The 22926-nt window shown below is 52.3% G+C and overlaps 1 protein-coding gene across 1 annotated transcript; it reads left to right on the plus strand.

The window, feature by feature from the left end:
- The first annotated feature begins 12478 nt into the window (after window positions 1-12478).
- Window positions 12479-21564, plus strand: LOC102454152 (E3 ubiquitin-protein ligase RNF113A-like). The gene is made up of 10 exons (XM_075911646.1): window positions 12479-12741; window positions 13836-13912; window positions 15252-15356; window positions 15920-16027; window positions 16815-16924; window positions 17176-17282; window positions 18320-18409; window positions 19486-19579; window positions 20458-20564; window positions 21407-21564. The coding sequence occupies exons 1-10, from the start codon at window positions 12642-12644 to the stop codon at window positions 21478-21480; spliced, it is 972 nt and encodes a 323-aa protein (XP_075767761.1). The 5' UTR covers window positions 12479-12641; the 3' UTR covers window positions 21481-21564.
- The last annotated feature ends 1362 nt before the right edge of the window (window positions 21565-22926 follow it).

The following is a 22926-nucleotide window of genomic DNA, read 5'->3' on the forward strand; positions in this document are numbered from 1 at the left end:
GTGGGGTTCGGGCTCAGCCATCTGTGGACATGAGGTCAGCAGCGGGAGGCTCACTTAGCAGAGCTGTGGGGCAAGATTCCCTCTGCTCGCTGCAGCCCCCTTGCCCCTAGAAGTTCCCTCCCTCCCCAAGCTCCCCAAGAGTTGTTAAAGCTTGTAGGGGTCACAGGACTAGATCTCGGGGGGGGCGATGTATTTCCTTGGGAGATCTCTCTGCTCAAAGGTTCACAGCAGACATGTTCCCTTCCAAAGGATCAGAGAAGGCATCCCTCAAAGGTACTTACTTGGCCCCATTACTGTATGTTTGAGCATCTCACAGCCTTTAATTCATTCACCCTCACTACTGCCCTGTGAAGACAGGAAGCAAGTTCCCTCTAATCTTTTCCACCCATGTGTGGAATAAATTGTATGTGTCCCAGAGCATGTACAGATATGAACCACCAGACTGAGATCTGCTAATCAGCGGGGCATCATGTGAATCTCTCCTGTGTGGCTGCAGAAGAGAAGAGTGAGGGGGGATTTGATAACAGCCTTCAACTATCTGAAGGAAGATTCCAACGAGGATGGAGAGAGCCTGTTCTCAGTGGTGACAGATGACAGAACGAGGAGCAATAGTCTCAGGTGACCATCGCTTCCAGGGAACACTGGTTATCACCCATCTACAGAAGGGGGAACTGAGGCACTGAGAAACTAAGTGATTTGCCCAAGGGCACTCAGGAAGTCTATGAGGAAGCTGCACTCAGCTCCAACATCTCTTTTGAAATTCACACGTCCGTCCAGTGTCAGAAACCTGTTGTGGGATTTTGTTTTGGAACCCCACTTAAGAATGATAAAATGAAGTTTGTTTCCCATAAGTCCCTGTGGCACAGTACCACTGATATCTCTCTACACGGCTGCATGCCATGGAAGTACAGCTTGATGAAGTGGAAGAAGCCCCAGGTGTGATTGGATGAAACATAAGTCTGCAAACAAGTGAACTAATGTGCAGAACTGGGCTACAGAACAAAATACCAAAACATGAATGAATTTCCAAAGGTGTTTAAAGGGCTGGGAGGCAATAACAAACATAACGTATTACATAAAGTCCCATCCCTTGCCTTTCTTTCCTCCCTGTTACTGAGAGGCAGTAAGGGGCCTCTTGGAATCATGGAATCCCAGGGTTGGAAGAGACTCAGGAGTCGTCCAGTCCAACCCCCTAGTAAAAGCAGGACCAATTCCAACTAAATCCCAAGCAGAGCTTTGTCAAGCCCAGACTTAAATACCTCTAGAGATGGAGATTCCATCCCCTCCTTAAGTAACCTGTTCCAGTGCTTCCCCACCCTCCTAGGGAAATAGTTTTCCCTAATATCCAACCTAGACCTCCCCCACTGTCACTTGAGACCATTGCTCCTTGTTCTGCCATCCGTCACCACTGAGAACAGCCTCTCTCCATCCTCTTTGGAACTTCCCTTCAGGTAGTTGAAGGCTGCTCTCAAATCCCCCCTCACTCTTCTCTTCTGTAGACTAAATAAGCCCGAATCCCTCAGCCTCTTCATGTGCTTCCTAATCATTTTTGTTGCCCTCCTTTGGACTTTCTCCAGTGCGTCCACATCCTTTCTGTAATGGAGGGCCCTATCATGGGATGCAATACTCGAGATGTGGCCTCACCAGTGCCAAATAAAGGGGAATAATCACTTCTCTAGATCTGCTGCCAATGCTCCTCCTAATGCAGCCCAATATGCCATTAGCCTTCTTGGCTACAAGGGCGCACTGTTGACTCATATCCAGCTTCTCATTCACGGTAATTCACAGGTCTTTTTCTGCCTAACTGCTGCTTCGCCAGTTGGTCCCCAGCCTGTAACAATGCTTGTGATTCTTCCGTCCCAAGTGCAGGACTCTGCACTTGTCCTTGTTGAATCTCATCAGATTTCTTTTGGCCCAATCCTCCAATTTGTCCAGGTCACTCTGGATGCTGTCCCTACCCTCGCATGTACCCTCTCTCTCTACCTTAGTGTTATCTGTGAATTTTCTCTTCACCTTGAATGATCCCTTGAAATACGTGTTCACAAGTTATACTGAGCAGTGATAATCTAAGTATGTTTCCCAGACCTGAAGAAGAGCTCTGCGTAAGCTCCTAAATTTGTCTTTTGCACCAATAAAATATATTACCTCATCCACCTTGCCACTAGTCCCCTAATATCCTGGGAACAACCTAAGTACAACAACACAGCATACATAAAGTCTCATTATCACTGACACAGCTGAACTTGACTGGATGGTAAAATTGGAGGTTGTTGAACAAATACAGACACTAAATTACTTTGTTCAGAATATGATCACTGTAATAAAGTCCACACAGCAGAAGGTCAGAAATACTATGCATAATCCACAGTGCCCATTTGCGTAGTGAGACATGCAAGAAGAAAGCCGGAGATGCCTCGTTATGAATGCTGCCATGAAAGAGTGTGAAAGCTATAATGAGCACAGGAAACACATCGGAAAAGAATCACTGAAAGCATGTAAGTCCTTGTTGCCCTTGGTCCAAAGCTGGTGCTGAGCTATGGGAATGAAACAGGAACGTAACTCTTTAGATCTCTTACTAGTGACTACCACACCTTTTAAAAAAAATGCAACTGAGCTATTGCAAATCATGCTGGGTAGCAAGGTACCATTTGCTCATCAGGGGATCCTAGATAAGTCCATGGTAGAAAATGCCCCACAATTCCAAAACAACTCAATTTGGCAAGTCCTTTGGCTAGAGCAGTTTGGGGACAGCCTCATCACACAGCCAGTGGGACAGTCAACACAAAAAGCACAGGTTTGGGGTGAAACCCTGGCCTCCTTGATGTCAATGGTAAAACTCCTGCTGATTTCATCTTTGAATAATTAAGAAAAAACAACCTCCCCAACCTCACTTTTCCCATCCGTGTGCAGAATACATTTTTGTGTGCACTGAGGCACGTGCCAATGTGTACCACCGGGAGAAACAAAAAAACCTAGCTGGGGGCGCTCTGCTCATCAGCTGGGCAGCATTTGGATTTCTCTGGAGCATCTGTATAAGTACCCAGCTTACAGGGAAGACTGCCCCTAACCCAGTGTTCAAATATCACAGCACTCCCCATGATGTTTTTATTGGGATTCAATGACTCAGATACTCATGGCCAGGAGGAACCCCTTATTACCAACATTGAATGTGCCTCTCAGGCCAAAGACAATCCGCCTGCAGTAGTTAGAAAAGAAACGTATGCCCAGAAAGTAGAGCAAAAGAACAACAAGAATGCCAGGCCGAGGGAGTGAGAGAGGAGGTTGGGTTTCCCACAGAAAGCGGGAAAAGTCAGTGCTGAGCCATCTGCCCACACCCAGGTGATGTGTTGTCACCCGTGGCTGAGGGATGCCCCTCGGAAAACATCCTAAGCACAGTTCAGGAGACGGGATCTATCCATGGTACTTGTGTGACTCCCATGACCATACTACTCAAGCATCTCTCTAGGGTTGCCAGAAGGGTTCAACAAAAATACCGGACACACTTGACATTACATCACAATCTACATTACATCTGATTTAGAAAGTACCGGACAGTTCTATTTTCTCATTTCTATTTTCTCAATTTGTTTCCTAAACAGAAAGCTCAAATACTGGACTATCCGGTTCAAAACCGGACACCCAGCAACCCTACTCTCAACCTTTCATATATTGACCCCCAATAGGGGAGGCAAAGGGAGACGTTCCTGTGGGCCCCGGTGATACAAAGGGTCCCAAAGCTGCAGCGGCAGCCGGGAGTTCTGGGGCCTTTAAATCGCTGCTGGAGCACCGCGTGGCATGGTCCCGGCAGCACTGAGGGCTGCCTACCCCCAGCCCCGCCCCTTCTGCCTGAGGCCCCACCCTTTCCAGGGCCACAGAGCAGGGCCTCCCCCCCCCGCCTTGCCTTGCTGTCAGCTGTTGCCCACAACACCCGTGGGGTAGGGGAGTGCTGCTGTCCACATGGTACAGGTGGGAAAATGAGGCACAGGGAGTATGTCTACACTGCCTTGTACCCCTGGCTCTGTGGAAATGGGTGTTTCCGAGTCTATGCTTGAGCATCCGCACTGCATTGTATCCATGTAATCGGGATTGTGGGGCAGCCCCCCCAGCTGTAAGGCCCGGGACAACCCCCCGCCACAAGCCCCGAGCTACCCTTTTCCCTAAGCTCCACCCCTGCTCCGCCCCCTTGTCCCACAAGCCGGGGGGGTTACCGAGATTGCTGCCCCCTCCTGGCCCGCTGCGCTCAGCGTCTGCGTGGCAGCAGGAAGTGGCATGCCTGGGGCTGGGGCTCTCTGCTTCCTGTTGCCACGGAGACGCTGAGCGCAGGGGGCTGGGAGAGGGCGGCAGGGTGGGGCAGGCTGCCAGGCCTCTCCAGTGTCTGCTGCCGTGGTATATGCAAGGGGTGGGGAGTCCTCTGCTGCACCTACAGGCCCCTCTGTAATCCTGGGGGACAGTTGCCGTGGCCGCTGTGGAGCCCTGCAGCGCACGAGGCCTGTGACGGCCCCAAACCTTCCTATGGCTTTGCATGCAACATACCCACATTGCACTACGTGGACTTGACTCGGGTCTGCGGCTTGTCCTACATCCACGCGCCAAAATGACAGGCCTGGGATGCATGGCCTAGGACCCAGAGGGCTTGCTGACCAGTTATGTGTGGAGGGTTGGGATCAGACCCTGAGTCTAAGCCTTGGTTTACAATGCGGTGTAGACATACTGCCGTGAGACTCCATGGCAGAGGAGGGAACAGAATTAGATCTTCCAACTGTCCCCCTGACCACCAGGCCTTCCTCTCCTACAGGCCCGGCCAAAGGGTTTGCGGGGCCCAAGGCAGGATGCTGGAAGAGGGTCCCCAGGCCTGGCTGGTGGATGGTGAATACTCAGCAGTGCAGGGCCTCAAAGTGGGGGGCCCAAAGCATTTGCCTTGCTCGCCATGCCTTAGGGCTGGGCCTGCTCTCCTGGTTCTCTGGTTCTTGAGGCCTTCCAGAGAACCAGGAGAGGAGAATGCAGGTGACTGTGCTTGGGTGCTTCGTAGAGGAGCACGCCCCCCACCCACACACACACACGCCAGCATCAGAAAACTGCCAAAACAGCAAGCACAGTCTCCAGGGAGTGCCTCCACCTCGGCGTGGGAACGGAGCACAGCACAAGGAGCTGCTCTGAAGAGAAAGCAGCAGCTGTTTGATCAGAAAGCCACTGAGCTGCAGTGAGAGCTTTTACCGACAAGCCACCCACTACAAGTCAGAATAGGGAAATTCCAGAGCTGGCTTGACCTTGTGTCAGCATTTGCACCTGGGCAAAGGAGGGTGTAAATTGTTACCCTTCCGTAGCCTTTTACACTCTCCTTTTACTCCCACTGCACCATGCGTCATGAGACAAGCTACAGGGCAATGAAGAAACAGGCCCCATGGCTCTGTGCAGTAGCCGGAGCGCTGCATACAAAGACGTGTACAGTATTTGGCTGGGTTGCACTACGTGGCCGGGTCAATCAGAGGGTCGTGGTTTTGGTTCGTATTAGCTTTTATGTTCGATAAAATAAAAAAAGGAAGCTGGAAGGGCAGCCACTGAAGTGAGTGGGAACAGGCCCCTGCCGTGTGCTCAGGGGGTACATTTTTTAACCCTGAGCTGACCCATGACTGAGATATGGAAACAGAGTAAAACATAAAAACACCAGGCTCTTACGCAGCATGTTTCATCAGAGGATTGCAAAGAGGCCAGTGTTATTAGCGCCATTTTACAGAGGCACAAAGAGGGAAAGGGACTTGCCCAAAGTCCCCTGGCAGGCCAGCGGTAGAGGCAGGCTTAGAACCCAGATCGGCTGTGTTACACTCCCCCAAAAGACTGGGAGCATTCATACCCTCCTCACCACGTTAACCTGATATCTGGGTGGTGGCCTGGGTCTCATGCTAAGAGAACAGCTGCACAAAGGGCAGCGAGGGGACCAGCTTATATTGTCTGCGTGGGAAGGCTCTTAGCTAGAAAGCGTAGCAGCAAACCTGCCATGCTCTGCTCCACACCCCTCTATGCGAGGACACCCTCCCTTTGCCACAGCTAAAGGAGTTGGGGTGCTGCGCCAGGGAGACATATTGCGGGTCAGCTCTGAGATGGGTTGGCATAACCACGGGGGCAGGGATTTGCCCATGTCTCCCATAGCAGGGTGGGGCACTGAAATGGGGGAGGGGGTGGAGGACCAGAAGAGCAGAGGATAGGCTCCAAATTGGGAAATTAGGCAGGAACTGGGGCAAAGGAGCCTCAGAGCTAAGACAAAGGGGATTGTCTCACTGCCTCTATGACAAAGGGTGTTCAGCATCTGCTCCGTAACAGGGGATCCGCCAGTGCTTGGTAACCTGGCGCTGTTGCCCTTCAGGGTCCCAGGCTGGATTCTCGTGCTCCATGGCAACTCCTGGCTCCTGCCCTCCTCCCGCAGCCCCAGCGAGACTCGTTCTTCCATCTCAGCCTCTGCCACACCCAGAAAAGCTTCAGAATGATGCTCAGCGCTATTACTTGTTGCTATGGTGACAAGCAAGGCACCAGTGCGGGTGCATGCTGAACAGCAGAGCTATGAGAAGGCGGGGGAGGGGGAATCACATCCCACTTACACCTGCTCCTTCTTCTGCCTGCCTGATACAGCCCTGTCCCAGCATCTCCCCCTCCCGAGCAGGCCGGACAACCTCAACATCCATGTCGAGGATCTGGTATTGGTCAGAGAACTCCCTGCCCTGCCCAGAGCCAGATCCATATTGTGTGGCTTCCAGTAGAGAAAGGGCAAGCAGGACAGAGTCAGGACCTCTGGGTTCTGACTGACTACTTGGTGTTGCCCTGCCATGTCTCCCCGTGCCTCAGTTTCTCCAGCAGAGAAATCTGGGGTAGAACAGAATTGCCAGTGAATGCTGGCAAGGTCCTTGAGTGCAAAGGATTAACAAAGCTTAGACAGGCTTGGGGTAGATGGTGCTATGGGTTTATGTAACCACCACTGGGTGGATTCAAAGATGGGACCTCTAAAGCTTAGAGTAGGAGCCTCTACAGCTTGAACTATAAAGCCAACTGGCATTCAACCTAGACAGTAGAGCTCCCTTGTTCTTATCACTCGCTTTAAGTGGTGGGACAGCGAACCACACTAGGCATATGGGTTACATTTACACTCCCTCACTATTACTGGCCAACGAGCATCCCTGATCTCTACTCAGGCTGATGTAACCGCAGGGGAGGAGGGGGAGAAGGTAGCCCAGGGGATGTGCTCTTCTCTCTTGCTCCTTCTTGTTTGTACTATGATTGTTTCCTCCCCCCTCTGCTCTCCCCTCTGGTCACACTGGGGAAATCAGGCAGGCTTGGAGCTGCCATAGCTCTGGCCAGAGACAGATTCTGTCAAGTCAACAGGTGTGTATGTACAGGAGGAGGAGGGAGATTTGGACAGTGTTTCTCCCTTTATCATGGCCCTTCAGAAGCTGGGTGACAGTGTGAGCTTTGAGGGTGTCGTGCAGCTTCCGAGCAGAAATTCCCAGCCCTTGCGTGACTCACTTTCCTGTGCCCTCCTCTTCGCTGGGAATCTGTGTGCAAGCATTCATTTGCATGTGTGTGTGTGTGTGAGAGAGAGAGAGAGAGAGAGAGAGAAATGGAGTTGGGGCGCTGCTTAGGGAGACATGCTGTGGATCGATCGATCGATCTCTCTCTCTATCTCTCTCTCTCACACACACACAGAGAAGAAAATATTGACTCCATAGCCCTTTTGTTTGCTTTCCCCAGCCCCACTGATGGGTTCTACAGCACCCATTGAGGAAGCCAACAGCTTGGGGAAGCTGCTAGCAGCAGACACAACTCTCCTAGGAACAGACATTATTACTGGTTGCTTTTGACAGGGTCTTCCAGACCCTCACTCAAACAATATTCATCCCCCACTTCAGGCCCATGAGTGCTACAAACCAGAGCATCTGAGTGCATTGTCTGGCTCTGCAGCTAGTGGGGATGTAATTATAGAACATGGCCCCGCTTGATTATTACAGGAGGATGATAAAAGGAAGAATCAGGGAGCGACAGATGGTCCTGGGCAGCCCATTGTTTGATCAGAAACCTGCTCAATCTCTAAATAGCTCAAGCCTGTAACATCAGTTAGCGGGAACATGCTGCACCTTCTGAACAGTGACAAGGACAGACTCGTATACATTTCGTTACATCAAAACAAGGCCAGGAGGAAAGGATTTAATCTCGTTAAAAGAAGACCGAGGTCAATATTCCGTGGGGAACCCAACATGTTTTTCTAAAGAACCGAGTGTAAATCTATCTGAGAGCAAAATGGAAAAGGATGGTGGGGTTGCTACAGAGACAAGATAGATGAAGCGGTATCTTGTTTTGGTCCAACCTCTGTATTGGTTCAACCTCTTGAAAGAGACAAGCTTTCAAGCTACACAGAACTGTTCTTCAGGTCTGGGAAAGGTACTCAGATATGTCACCGCTAAATACAAGGTGGAACAGATTGTTTGGCATAAGTAGTTAACACATAGGCTATGTCTACACTCGCGGTTTCTTGCGCAAGTAATATGCAAATGAGGCTAAGCGTGGAATATCGCCGAGCCTCATTTGCATACCTAATGAGCCACCGTTTTTTTCAGAAGAGGCTCTTGCACAAGAAGGAGCGTCTACACTGCCCCGTCTTGCGCAAGAAAAACCCTCTTGCGCAATGCTGTTACACCTATTACTTTTCAGGAAGAATGGCGTTGCGCAAGAGGGTTTTTCTTGCGCAAGAAGGGGCAGTGTAGACGCTCCTTCTTGTGCAAGAGCCTCTTCTGAAAAAAACGGTGGCTCATTAGGTATGCAAATGAGGCTCGGCGATATTCCACGCTTAGCCTCATTTGCATATTACTTGTGCAAGAAGCCGCTAGTATAGACATAGCCATATTGTAAGAGACCATGCAAAATTCCTCTCAGTCACATATGCCCCGCAACAGGGGTTATTCCAGAGGATGCCTGCGTAGCTCACGTTAGAATCTAGTCCCCTTTTAGTCCTTAGCAGACATGATCCACATGACATGAGAAAAGCTCAGAAGGGAACTGCTCAGTTATTGCAGTGGTGGTGGTGGGGCTGTATAAGTACCAGAGAGGGAGGGATGAGGTGCTTTGGCTGAACAGAGTGAGAGCTCATGTTTAGAATAGCTGGGGATGCTGTAGACCAGAATGAGATGCATCAGCAGGGGCCTTGGGATTAGAATAGTGATGGAGACTGTAGATAAGGACTATGTGCATGGGCAGAGCTGGGGTGGCACTGGAACGGGAATGCCAGAGGTCATTGTAGATCAGGATTGAGGTGCATTGGCAGAACTTGAGGTGCATTGATACCAAGCTGGGAGCGGTTGCAAGTGCTCTGGAGAATAGGGTCATAATTCAAAATGATTTGGACAAACTGGAGAAATGGTCTGAGGCAAATAGGTTGAAGTTTAATAAGGACAAATGCGAAGTACTGCACTTAGGAAGGAACAATGAGTTTCACACATACAGGATGGGAAGTGACGGTCTAGGAAGGAGTGCTGCAGAAAAGGATCTAGGGTTAATAGTGCACCACAAGCTAAAAATGAGCCAACAGTGTAACACTGTTACAGAAAAAAAGCAAACATGATTCTGGGATTCACTAACAGGAGTGCTGTGAGCAAGACACGAGAAGTTATTCTTTCGCTCTACTCTGCCCTGATTCTGCCTCAGTTGGAGTGTTGTGTCCAATTCTGGGCACCACATTTCAAGAAAGATGTGGAGAAATTGGAGAAGGTCCAGAGAAGAGCAACAAAAATGATGAAAGGGCTAGAAAACATGAGCTATGAGGGAAGACTGAAAGAATCGGGCTTGTTTAGTTTAGAAAAGAGAAGACTGAGAGGATAAGATGCAATGGGCTTAAAATGCAATAAGGGAGGTTTAGGTTGGACATTAGGAAAAACTTCCTGTCAGGATGGTTAAACACTGGAATAGTGTAGGGAGGCTGTGGAGTCTCCATCACTAGAGATATTTAACAGCAGATTGGATAGTAATCTGTCAGGGATGATCTAGACCAGGGGTGGACAAAAGCCTCTTAGCAGGTGGGATCTGGCCCTCCTAGGGCTTTGATCGGGCTTGCAAGGCAGTTCCAGGCCCCACCCCCGAGTGCAGGGGTCGGCAACCTACGGCATGTGGGCAACTTATGGCAAGCAAATCAATTTTCAGCAGCACGTGGGAGGAAGCTCAGCCCTGCCCTTCCTCCCCCATGAAGCTGCTGGAGAGCGCTCCCTCCTCCCTGCAGTGTGGATGAAAATGAAGCTTTTTCGGGAAAACGGCCGTTTTTCTGAAAAAAACTCTGTAGTGTAGACATACCCTCAGGTGCAGCCACATCAGTGAGCGCTGGAGATTTTTGGAGGAGTTTTTTTGCTTCTCACTTGTGTGGTCCCCAAGTGATTTTTCTGTGGGTCAGTGCTGGGTGGCTACCAGGCAACAGGTTAGCAGCAGGGCCAGGAGCTGCCAGCCATGTTATGTGAATTCTAAGCCTCCACCCCAGACAACTCTGGGAGGAGGCTAGCCTCCAGCACCCTCCATTGGCCAGAAGTCAGGAGGTCGGGACCCGAGGCCAAGCAAAGCTCTCCACAGGGTAGTCGTCAATCCCACTCCTTCCGCCCAATGCCCCACCCCTTCTGGGTCAGCCCGCGGCCACTTCTGAAATTTGTGAAGTGGCCCCCTTCAAAAATTATTGCCCACTCCTAATCTAGACGGTGCTTGGTCCTGCCATGAGGGAAGGGGAGTGGACTTGATGACCTCTCGAGGTCCCTTCCAGTTCTAGTACTCTGACTCTATAACTGTATTTGTCTGACCATACAGTCTGAAGAGAGTGTTCCCAGTCTTTCCTGTACTGGGCACTAACACACTTGAAAACTGGGCATCACCTCTAGAAATGAGACACTGCCTGTAGGTGGCTTCTGCTACCCACAGGGAGGCTGGTACGATTTGGAGATGCATCCACTCTGAGCGGAACATGCCAAATCATTTCACACCAGCCACTAAAGAAGAGAAAGACTTTTGGTTATTTCTTAGGTGACCAGAGAGCAAATGTGAAAAATTGGGATGCAGGGGAGTAATGGAAGGGGGGGTAATATGGTCCTTTTTAAGACAAAGCCCCTAATTTCAGAATGGTCTTGATAATATCATGATGTCTGGTCACCCTAGTTACTCCTGACCCTGACACAAAGGGAACTATATAACTCATCCCACTCCCAATCCTTTGAGCCATCCAGGATCACCAATAAATCCCCCACCAAATACACTGAATCCTCTTTACTGGAGGATAATGGTGATACCCCATGCTGCCAACCACACTCTTTGCTTGGCTAGTTCAAAGTTGGGAGCCAAATGATTTGCATTGGGGACGCTTTCTGCTCACAGGAAGCAAAGCAAGGTTGCAAGAAGATGAGACACAGGTGCGAGGAGGAATTAACCTTTCAGGTGCCATAAGCTTGGGGATACACATGCTTCCTAAGCATTTTGTTGGCAGGCTGGAAAAGAGCAGTGTTCTTGGTATTCAGAAACAGCTGCTACTGACTCAGAGTAGCTTATAATAATCTTTTCTATTAGCTCCTTTCAGACATAGGGATTGCAAAGAGCTTTACCATGGGAACGCAGGCACCTCTAGGCTGGGGTGTGGGAGGCGTTTAACAGGGCACAGTAGTCTGGGAAGAGACCTGCTGTACTGTAACAGCCAAAGGTGGAGTTTGGCCAGGAAAGAAAGGCTAATGCCCAATACTACCTAGGAGTGCGTGGGGCTCCGCAGTGTTCGGCTTTCCCCCGTTCAGAAGGGAGCACCCAGCAGGCCAGGGTGCTTGCACCAGCCTCTCACCTGCAGGGCAGGGAAGCATTTCCCAGCCTGGGCCCTCGGGCTAGTCTCATTAATGCCCCCAGGAGCCACAGCACAACTGCCTGAAGCAGAGCAGCCCAGGGGGGGCGGCATCAGACCCTCTCCTAGCTGGGAGGGGTAGCTGCTCTCTCTGGGCAGCCCCTGAAAAGGGAAAGCTCCCTTCTGAGGCCCCTGTTTCCCTCTCCCCTCCTGGGGCGCTCCTGCCCCTCCCCTTCCTGGGGCCCCCTGCTTCCCCCTCCCCTCCTGGGGCGCTCCTCCCCCTCCCCCTCCCCTCCTGGGGCGCTCCTGCCCCTCCCCTTCCTGGGGCCCCCTGCTTCCCCCTCCCCTCCTGGGGCGCTCCTACCCCTCCCCCTCCCCTCCTGGGGCACTCCTACCCCTCCCCCTCCCATCCTGGGGCACTCCTACCCCTCCCCCTCCCATCCTGGGGCACTCCTACCCCTCCCCCTCCCATCCTGGGGCCCCTGCTTCCCCCACCCATCCTGGGGCGCTCCTACCCCTCCCCCTCCCCTCCTGGGGCGCTCCTGCCCCCCCCCCCCCATCCTGGGGCCCCTGCTTCCTCCTCCCCTCCTGGGCGCTCCTGCCCCTCCCCCCGTGCTGGGGGCCCTGCTCCGCTCCTCTCCCAGACACAGCAAGCGGAGCCAGAGGCTGCGGTTCCCCCTCCCCGCCGCCAGGGGGCCCAGCGCGGCGCTGCTGCCGGCTGCTTCCTTTCCGCTCCAGCCCGGCCCGTCTCGTTGGCGCCGGTGGGTCCTTCTCTCCGCTCCTTGCCGGCCCCTCTCGTTGGCGGCGGAAGATGGCGGAAGAAAGCCCCGTCTGCAGCTTCCTGTTCAAGAAGCGGGGCCCGGCCGCCGGTAGGGGGCGACGCAAGCGGCCGGGCAGCGACCAGGAGCAGGGTGAGGCTGGGGGGTCGCTCCCCTGCCGCGGACCGTGCCATTATCGCGGGGAGGGGTGGTGGTGAACGATGCGTTTCGGGCTATGCCATTTGTACTCGGGGGGGGGGAGGGTTTCTAGGTTTGTCTCATTATCACTGGAGACGGTTTCTGGATTGATCCATTATCAGTAGGAAAGGGGGGAGATTCCGGGGTAGGCTGCCCCACTGTCACTGGGGAAAGGGGGGTTCTGGGCTGCCCTAAAGTGTGTGTGTGGGGGGGGGAGGGGTGTTGGGCTGTCCCACTGTTACTGGGGAAAGGGGGGTTCTGGGCTGCTCTAAAGTGTGTGTGGGGGGGAGGGGTGTTGGGCTGTCCCACTGTTACTGGAGAAAGGGGGGTTCTGGGCTGCTCTAAAGAGTGGGGGGAGGGGTGTTGGGCTGTCCCACTGTTACTGGGGAAAGGGGGGTTCTGGGCTGCTCTAAAGTGTGTGTGGGGGGGAGGGGTGTTGGGCTGTCCCACTGTTACTGGAGAAAGGGGGGTTCTGGGCTGCTCTAAAGTGTGGGGGGGGAGGGGTGTTGGGCTGTCCCACTGTTACTGGAGAAAGGGGGGTTCTGGGCTGCTCTAAAGTGTGGGGGGGGAGGGGTGTTGGGCTGTCCCACTGTTACTGGAGAAAGGGGGGTTCTGGGCTGCCCTGAAGTGTAGGGGAAGTTGGGCTGTCCCACTATTACTGGGGAAGGGGTTGAGGGTTTCTGGGTTGCCCTAATGGCATGGGAGAGGCAAGGCGTCTGGACAGTGCCACTGTCCTGGTGGGTGGGGGAGCCCTGACATCCTGGAGAGGCCTGGGGGCGCCCTCCCCACTCACCCCTCCCCCTTGGTTGCTCCTGCCCCATGGGACTCTTGAACTGATGGTGCCTTTTTCCCTTGGAGGGGCCGGGGGCCCCCCAAGGGCTGGTGCCCAGCCTCTTGCGCAGGCTGAGTGGCCCCCAAAAGCCCCGTGCTCAGGCCCTGGCATGTGGGGGTGCCCCTTGGGGTGAAGGGACATGGGGCCAGGGCCTGACCCAGCCCAGCTGCTCCTGCCCCTCAGGGCCCTTGAACTGATGGCGTCTTGTCCTCCGCAGGGAGTAGCAGCGATGAGGGGAGCACGGTGGTCAGGAAGGAGAGGCGGCGGGACACCCACAACCCCATGATCCAGAAGGTGACCAAGCCCATCACAGAGATGCCCAGCTCCATGCCTTGTCCAGTTACTGCATCCCACCCTGTGTGGGACCAAACTCCTGGTCAAGTGGGGGTGGGATGGGTCCCACATTCGGCCCCTGGAAATCCCTGGGGGGGGGTGCCAACACCATGAAACTGCTCAGCAGCTGGTTTGCCAGCACCCTCCCTCAGCTGTTGCAGTGTCATACACCCAGCCTATGGATCCAGCCAGTTATACATTTTATTTGGGCTCATGACAGATTCAGACTATACAGAATTCAGGTTCTCACCTAACAGCCCCCCTGCCTCCAAAAACAAAAGAAAACCCATCCCTCTGTTTTGAGCCCATTTGATTATGGGAAAATTCTTTCAAATGTGCAGACAGTAATTGATGCAGAAGTGACTTCTGGGGTATGCAATGCCCCACGGTCAGAGAGGTGAACTTTCCTCTCAAGGGGGTAATTTATGTTTCAAAGCCTAATGAGGATATACAAAGGACTAGATTTTACTAATCTGTGAGCATAAATGCACAGGTTGGGTAAATGCATATGAAAATGGCCAGCATAGGGCAGTAAGTGGAAGATCTAAAAGATCTAAAAGTATCCTGTGTGACTTTTACCCAGTGTGATGCAGTATGCCACAATAACTTCAGTTAACTTCAGTAACTGAAAATCTAGGCTACTGCTTTGCTGGTATAACTATACTGGTGTATTATGTCAGCAAAGGGGTTCTAGTGTGGATGCAGTTTCTATTGATTTTACCAGTATATCTTATTTCATCCCCCACCCCAAGAAAGAGTAATATCAGCATCAGTGAAGTTTTGCCTGTATAGTAGTATCTGCTGGCACTGCTAGGAGGGGTCAGGGATCACACCCTGGCATGACAGAAGCATACTGGCAGAATTCTAAAGCTATGGCTATCCCCTGAAGCAGTTAAGCTGTGTAAGGATTCTATGGCTTGTTTGATTTTTCTCAGACCTCCTATTGTTATCCAGTGGAGATGCACGGCAGATTGAGGGAAACGAAAAGTTCTGGCATTGTAGGCTCACAGATCCAAATTAAACCTATAACTTGGCTCTCTTAATGCAAGAATTTTACTCTGTGATGCCCCTTGATCTAGGAGAATCAAAGGAGTTTTGCTCTGCCCTCCTTCCAGCCCAGCGGTGGCTGCATTAAACCAATGCTTTGTGGATATGGGCCCTGATTTTGACAATTTTTCACTCCACTGATTTGCTTTCCTGGGCTGCAACACTGTCTCTGGCCAACCAGGAGAACATGTCTGGGTGTTGTGTTGTGTGGATCTTTCTCAGTTCTTCAGATATTTGCCTTTCCATCTTTCAGACCAGGAAAAGTGATAAAGAGAAGACCTCGTATGGGGCAAGCAGCAGTGATGATGAGGGGGAATCGCAAGGAATTGGTGTCGCTTACAAATCAACGAGATCAGCGGTAAGCACAATGCGCCACATGGCTTTAAAAGGGATCAGAAGGGACACTAAGATCACTTACTCTGGTCTCTGTTATGCAGACTATGTCATTGGTTGGTTTTATGATTGGGCGCCATGGTCAGGTTTTGTTATTGAAACTCTGTTTAGTGCCCAGATGGTGCCTTTCCCTCTCTCGTTAAAGTCTATGGTATCTGGCCCCCATCACCGTAGGATCTGAGCGCCTCCCAGTCATTAATGGACCCATCCTTACAACGCTCCCATGAGGAAGGACTGTGCCATTATCCCCATTATTGAGTTCAAGGTGTGCTAGAAAGACCTAAATGCCAGAGAACCTGGAAAGTGCAATGTGTTGGAAACATAAAGTGACACCAGCCTGGCTCGGTTCATCATCAAGGTGCAAGAGTGCAGAGCAACAAGCAGCCAACTGGCATCAGCGATTAGCCACTGTCCCCATTCCTTCAGCGCTGTGCGTTTGTCCTGCACTCCTGACCATGGGATCTAAGGACTTTCATACTGTGGGTGTTTTCTCTTGGCTGAATGGAGAACGTGCTTCTTGCATTTCAGAAACCTGTCGGCCCGGAGGACATGGGAGCCACGGCCGTGTATGAGCTGGACACCGAGAAAGAGAAAGACGCCCAGGCCATCTTTGAGCGCAGCCAGAAAATCCAGGAGGTCAGTCAGCGGTGGCCCGTAAAGCCAGAGCTCTGTGGGGAAAGCCGCTACATTCATGCGTTTAATCATGTGCCGAACCCCATCTCCTGCCTGTCCATCCCATCAGGTGGTTTGCTGAGTCCTGAGGGGCTGCCTCAGAACTGGGGTGGGGGGGGGGATTGGTAGACGAGAAGGTACCAGGTTCCAATCTACCTGCTTAGTGCAAGCAGTCAGATGCAGATGATCCCTGGCGGTTCACATGGGACCTATGGCTGAGAGGTCTCGGACTGGAGCAAGGGATGCTGCCAGTGAGGCTGCACTGGTTGGAATGGCAGGGTTCGGCGGGTGTGCTGGCTGAGGAGCGTTCTGTGTGAATGTGGCGCTGGTTCAGGACTAGGATAGCAGAAGGGCTGCAGGTCAGGAGTGAGGTGCGCTGGCAGATCTGGGAGTGGGGAGCCTTCGGCTAGAAGAGCAGGTTGGAGGAGGGAGTCGGGTCTGGACTGAAGCGCTTTGCCAGAGCTGTGGTGGGAGCCGGTCCTGTTCCATCCCTTTCTTCTGTGAGCATCAAATTCACCTGCCGTTTTCAAAACAGGGGAACGGGGAGAAGCTTTATTTTCCCTAAGCTTGGCGAGCCAAGTATAAATCCCTTCCCAATTCTGGTGGGCACCTCCTGGCTTCTATGGCCATCTGAGTGTAGAAGGGAGCTGGGGGAGGAAGTCAGAGAGCAGAAGAGGTGGGGGGCTGGGAAGCAGATCTCGGAGACAGAAAACTCCACGTTCTGGTCTGTTTCATCGCTCTTCTGGTGTAGGAGCTCCGAGGGAAGGAGGACGATAAAATTTACCGGGGGATCAATAACTATCAGAAGTACGTGAAGCCCAAAGATACATCGATGGGGAACGCCTCCTCGGGAATGGTGAGGTAGGTGCTACCGGAACGATGATCTCCGACCTGGTCTTGTCACTGGGCGAGCCACATTGTGTGGGTAGGGCATGGAGGTGCTTGTGGCATGAACAGCAGAAGTGTCCATTCTGGGGACAGCGTGTCAGTCTCCAGAGTTGCGAGCTGGTCCCTTTCACCAGCACTTCTCTTCTTCAGAAGACGGATTCAAACCAGACCCCATCTCCGAAGCTTCCGTGCGCCCATTCTAAGTGTTCTTGCATCCCTTTCAGAAAAGGCCCTATCCGTGCGCCAGAGCACCTGAGGGCTACTGTGCGATGGGACTATCAGCCTGACATCTGTAAAGACTACAAGGAGACGGGCTTCTGTGGCTTTGGAGGTGAATGGATCTCTTCCTTTCTGCAGCACCCCCATCCCACCCTGAATTCTAAACTACCTCTTTGAAAAGAGAACTTCAGGCAGGCGCAAGTTAAGACTCACTAAATCAAACTTTGAGGATGCCTCAGCCGGCGTCCGGTACTCCTGTTTTTGCTCCTGTTGGCCTCCCACGATGGGGACGCCGCCAAGTTCGGCTTAAAGTAAGCCAACTCAAGCTGTGTAGAATATGTTGCGTACTTTAAGCCAAGCTGCCAGGTCTAGTGTATTCCTGGCAACAGTCTATTTCCAACTGTAGCACTGACTATCCCCTGTAACGTTAGTCAAGCCCCCGCTAGCAGGGAATGTGTGAGGGGATGTGTTCTGCTCAACTTTGGAAGCCCTGAGGGCCACAATGATATTCACAGCACATGCTGAGGGTCGCAACTTGAGTGTGGTTGCATATACATATGCAAATAGCTTCTTTCACACTAACGGGCATGAATACAAAGATTAAGGCAAAACTACACAACACGCCGGCCCCATTTAAGTCAGTTCTGCTATATTAATAAAATGCAATATTTACCTGATTTCCACCCACTTGACAGCACTTTTAATGAGCAATGACAGTCCAGGTATTGAACTACTAAAAAGCATCTCAACAGAAGACTGTTATATTGACTCCTTTTTTGTTTTGGCTCCCACCCGCAGGCCACGTGTTGAGCCCCACGTAAACCCAAACCCCACCGCGGGCTGCAAACAAACAGTTCACGTGTTGAGTAGCCCTGCCCTAGTGTGTGTGTGTGTGTGTGTCCCACCCATGGCCTTGTTCAGTATGATTCTCGGTGTTCATCAGCCCCTTGATCAAATGCAAGCAGGCCTCTGTAGTCTCCATGAGCCACGCACCTGCATTAAACACAAGCGGGCATTGCACTCTGGTAAGCTCTGCTCCTCTTGGGCAAAGTGCAGGCAGCCCCGCAGCGCAACACCCACTTGCAAAAGGCGGTAACTGAAGAGTGGTGGGCGGGAGCGCTAACTCCTTGTCTGTTTGTCCTGTTGCAGACAGCTGTAAGTTCCTCCACGACCGCTCTGACTACAAACACGGCTGGCAGATTGAACGGGAGCTGGACGAAGGACGCTACGGAGTCAACGGTACAATAGCAGGACTCTCCCTTCTCTCCCTCAGTCCCGTTCTAATGAGGTCTTGCAGCGCTGGTCCTTTAGAATGGCCTGGGCTCGCTGGGGATGAAGAGTAAAGGAGAAGTGATCAGCGACTCCTTTCCTGTCTCAAACGACACGCTCCAGAGCAGGTGACAGGGTTAAGTTGAAGATAAAAGGACAGTTCTTCATGGCAGTGGATCCCCAAACCGTAGACCTGCCTCTTGCAGGACTGTAGAACCCAATCCTGCAGCTGGGTCACTCTGTCCAGTAATCGCTGCTGTTGCAAGAATGAGGAAGGACTGAGCTGCGCAGCCTCAGGATGATGCTGACTGCCAGAGGGGCTGCAATGAATACCTCTTCCATGAGCAGCACTGCCCAGTGGGCCAGGGAACAGAGGAATTAGGCTTTCCTTGAAGTGTGGGGTATGCCAGAGGCAGACTGTGGCCAAGAGGAATCAGCAGGCTGATCTTCTCTGATGAATCCTCTGCTTTCTGAAAACGTCTCTCCTTCGTGGGTACTGACCTGCTCTTGCCCCGCTATGAGTGAGCTATCTCCCAGCTTGTGGAGTGGGGTTGGTGTGACATCTCGCTCACTTCTGGCTGTGTCCCTTTCACTTGGCTTTCTCCCGGTGCTATTCCCTGCCGTGTCCCAAGGCCACAGCCTGGGCAGCGCTTGGGATCAGCAGCAGAAAACGCAAGGGGCTGAGTTGCAGTTGGGTTTGAAGCCGAGTGGTTCAGTGGCAGCTAGTTTGAGAGGAATCCGAGCAGGGAGGCCTTGCTGAAGTCTCTGCTTGTAGCAGTGAGTGGGCGAGGAAGAGGAACCTGCTCCTTTGTGAGATGTGCAGCAAGCATGTCTGCTCATTGGGCCTAATTATATCTTGTTCCCTCACACGCTACTGGCATCAGAGACGCCCAGCTGCCAGAACTGGATTATTTATGGCCCAGGCCCACCTGCTGGGGGCTTCCTGCGCTGTCAGTGGTTCATGCTCTGGGCTTGGATTGTGACGGGATGACCTGGGTGCCCCTTTGTTGCAGCCTGGCCATGGGGAATTGTTTTCTCTCCTGCAGATGAGGAAAACTATGAGGTGAGCAGCGATGAGGAGGACCTGCCCTTCAAGTGTTTCATCTGCAGAAGCTCCTTCAAGAACCCCGTGGTTACCAAGTAAGCAGTTGTCTGGGCTACGGGATGGAGACACAAGGCTTGGATCAGTCCAAGTCCACCTCTCGCTCTCGGTGGCTGGTGTTATTACACACCTGTGAGCCTTTAAGTTCCTAACTGCCTGGATGCTTCCTGGGTGTGTGGTGTGTGGTGTGGTGTTTTTTTTTAAACCCCTCCCCTCCAAGGTTCCCCAAGTGTGCTCATTGTCCATTGGAACAGCAGCTGATTTATTCTGGCTTTTCTCACCAGCCTTTAGATTTTCATAAGCATCATTATCCCCACTGTACAAATGAGAAACTGATGCACGGGGCGGTGAAGGAACTTACCCAAGGTCAAAGAGTCAGTTGGTGGCAGAGCTAGAAATAGACTCCAAGTGTTGTGATGGGTACACACACCACCCCGGCAGCGCTGAGCAGGAAGGTCTTTCTGTCTGGATGAGGAGTGTCTCCCCTGGTTTGACAAGGTCCCGTTGGCATGTCCAGGGGTTTGGTCTCTGAAGCAGCCCGGCTGCCATGCAGGACTCTTGGGTGCAGTTCTTATCATGTTTCCTGTCCTGGAACTCTGCAGAAGCAGCAAACTCCGCCCCTGGGAGCAGGGGCTTTCCAAGATGCCCAGGTCTTGTGAGGGTGGGCTGGGGTTATTCCTGTCTCCAGGCTGGGGTAGGTTCTCTGTATTTGTACTGTAACAGTCCCACTCAGGCTGTAATGCCCTTGCCTGCTTGCTGCTGTAGGGGGTGGAACACTGGCTGGAAGTTCCCCTGGGGGTCCCATGGGAGTGAGAGGAGGCAGAGCCCCCTTGTCCCAGGTGACTTTAGGCCTATCTCCTATGGCCATAGTCCTTTGTGCGAGCCTTAACTCGGTCCCCTTGTGCCTTCCTGGTAGGTGCCGACACTACTTCTGCGAGACCTGCGCCCTGCAGCATTACCGCAAGTCCAAGCGCTGCTACGTGTGCGACCAACAAACCAATGGTGTCTTCAACCCGGCCAAAGGTGCCTCTCCCCTCCTACCCTGCCCCTTGCAGGAGACACAGGGCTTTAGTGCCATCGAGGGGTGGAGATTACTGAGTAGGGAGGGCCGCAGTCGGTGGGGAGGGCTTTCTCTCCACGTGGCGGGGCTTGGTTCAGCGCAGCCTGGATCGCTCCCTTTGCTAAATAGATCTGAAAATACTGATGCCCAAGCTCTGAGCAGGTCTCCAGCCTCCATCAACTTGTAACCACGAAGAGCTGCCTGCTCTTCCCCAGCATACAGCTGGCCAAGGGGGGCCAGGTGGGGAGGGTTTTGTGATGGGCAGGATCCAGTTTTCCTCTTCTGCCACGAGTGGGGGAGACAGGGCAGCTGCCAGACTGGACACAGTGACCACGAGCATCCAGAGGGGCTGTGCAGCGTGTGCATTTGAGTCACATTCCAGCAGGCGGTGGCGGAACGTTCTAGAAATCACATTTCCCTTGCTCTGCTGGGGATTAGCCTGGAGCCGCAAGGCCTGGAGGCGAGCGCGCCTGCTCCCACTTCTCACTCTGCCTGAGGGATCGCAGCTGTCAGCTGAAGCTGCCTCTTGCTGCCCATCTCCTGTTTTGGCATCATGCTCGCTCTTCTTGTGCCTGACCATCTTGATGCCCCTTCACCCTACTGGATCCTTGCCTGAGAGCAGAGCAGAGCAGCAGTTCCAGGGCTCATTCCAACCCAGCTGCACCTCCTCACAGCCAAATCTGCCCTCTGTAGCTGCTTCTGGCCTTTAAATGGCTTTCCATGCCACCTGTGTCATGTGGGGGAGCAGCAGTGCTCATGAAGCACAGAATCAGAGTCTCACCCCTTCTCCTCTTGTCTCTTCCAGAGCTAATGGCAAAACTAGAAAAGCACAAGGGGGAGGAATCGGACCCTTCGGAACATGAAGACGAGCCACAGTAGCACGACTGTCCCTCCCTCCTCCACCCCCCAGGTTTTGTAATTATCCCAATAAAAGTTTGTAGAAAAAACTTGTCCACCTTGCATTTTGTGTCTAGGCAACTGCCCCAGGTCTGTTACTAGTTTAACCTAACTGGCAAGGGTCACTAGGAAACCCCCGTGAGCTTCTCTAGCTCTGTGCACGGAAGGAGCTGCTCTCTTCAGTCTCGCACACTAGGAAGCAGGGGACACTGGAAAGCGGAGGGAGGGGGAGGCAAGATCTCCCAGGAAGGCTAATCCAAGTCTTTTAGAGAGAATGTGCAGGCAAAGCTGCTGTTGATGATAATGGAATAAGGCAACACCCATCAGCCTTACCTCAGTCCCCAGAAAAATCATGGAGGAGATCCTGAAGGAATCCATTTTGAAGCACTTGGAAGAGGGGAAGGTGATCAAGAATAGTCAGCATGGATTCACAAAGGGCAAGTCGTGCCTGGCCAATCTGATTAGCTTCTATGATGAGGTAAACTGGCTCTGTGGACATGGGAAAGTCAGTGGATGTGATATACATTGACTTTAGTAAAGCTTCTGATACAATCCCACAATATTCTTGCCAGCAAGTTAAGGGAGTATGGATTGGATAAATGGACTGAAAGATGGATAGAAAGCTGGCTAGACTGTCGGCCCAATGGGTAGGGATCAATGGCTCGATGTCAGGTTGGCTTGTAGCGGAGTGCTCAAAGGATCTGTTCTAGGACCGGTTTTGTTCAACATCTTTATTAATGACCTGGATGAGGGGATGGATTGCACCCTCAGCAAGTTCGCAGATGACACTAAGCTAGGGTAGAGGTAGATACATTGGAGGGCAGGGATAGGGTCCAGAGTGACCTGAGCAGATTAGAGGATTAGGTCAAAAGGAAGCTGATGAGGTTCAACAAGGACAAGTGTAGAGTCCTGCACTTGGGATAGAAGAATCCCAAGCATTGTTACAGGCTGGGGACTGAATGACTTAGTAGCAGTTCTGCAGAAAAGGACCTGGGGGTTATAGTGGATGAGAAGCTGGATGAGAGTCAACAGTGTGCCCTGGTAGCCAAGAAGGCTAATGGCATATTAGGGTGCATTAGGAGGAGCACTGCCTGCAAATCCAGAGAAGTAATCATTCCCCTTATTCAGCTCTGGTGAGGCCACATCTGGAGTGCTGTGTCCAGTTCTGGGGTCCCCACTATAGAAAGGATATGGAGAGGGTCCAGTGGAGGGCAGCCAAAATGATTAGGGGGCTGGAGCACATGACCTATGAGGAGAGACTGAGGGATTTGGGTTTGTTTAGTCTGCAGAACAGAAGAGGGGAGATTTGATAGAAGCCTTTTCAACTTCCTGAAAGGAGGTTCCAAAGAGGATGGAGAAAGGCTATTCACAGTAGTGACAATGGCAGAACAAGGAGCAATGTTCTCAAGTTACAGTGGGAGAGGTTTA

Source organism: Pelodiscus sinensis, chromosome 29 (assembly GCF_049634645.1).
Source record: "Pelodiscus sinensis isolate JC-2024 chromosome 29, ASM4963464v1, whole genome shotgun sequence".
In the NCBI taxonomy this organism is placed as follows: Eukaryota; Metazoa; Chordata; order Testudines; family Trionychidae; genus Pelodiscus; species Pelodiscus sinensis.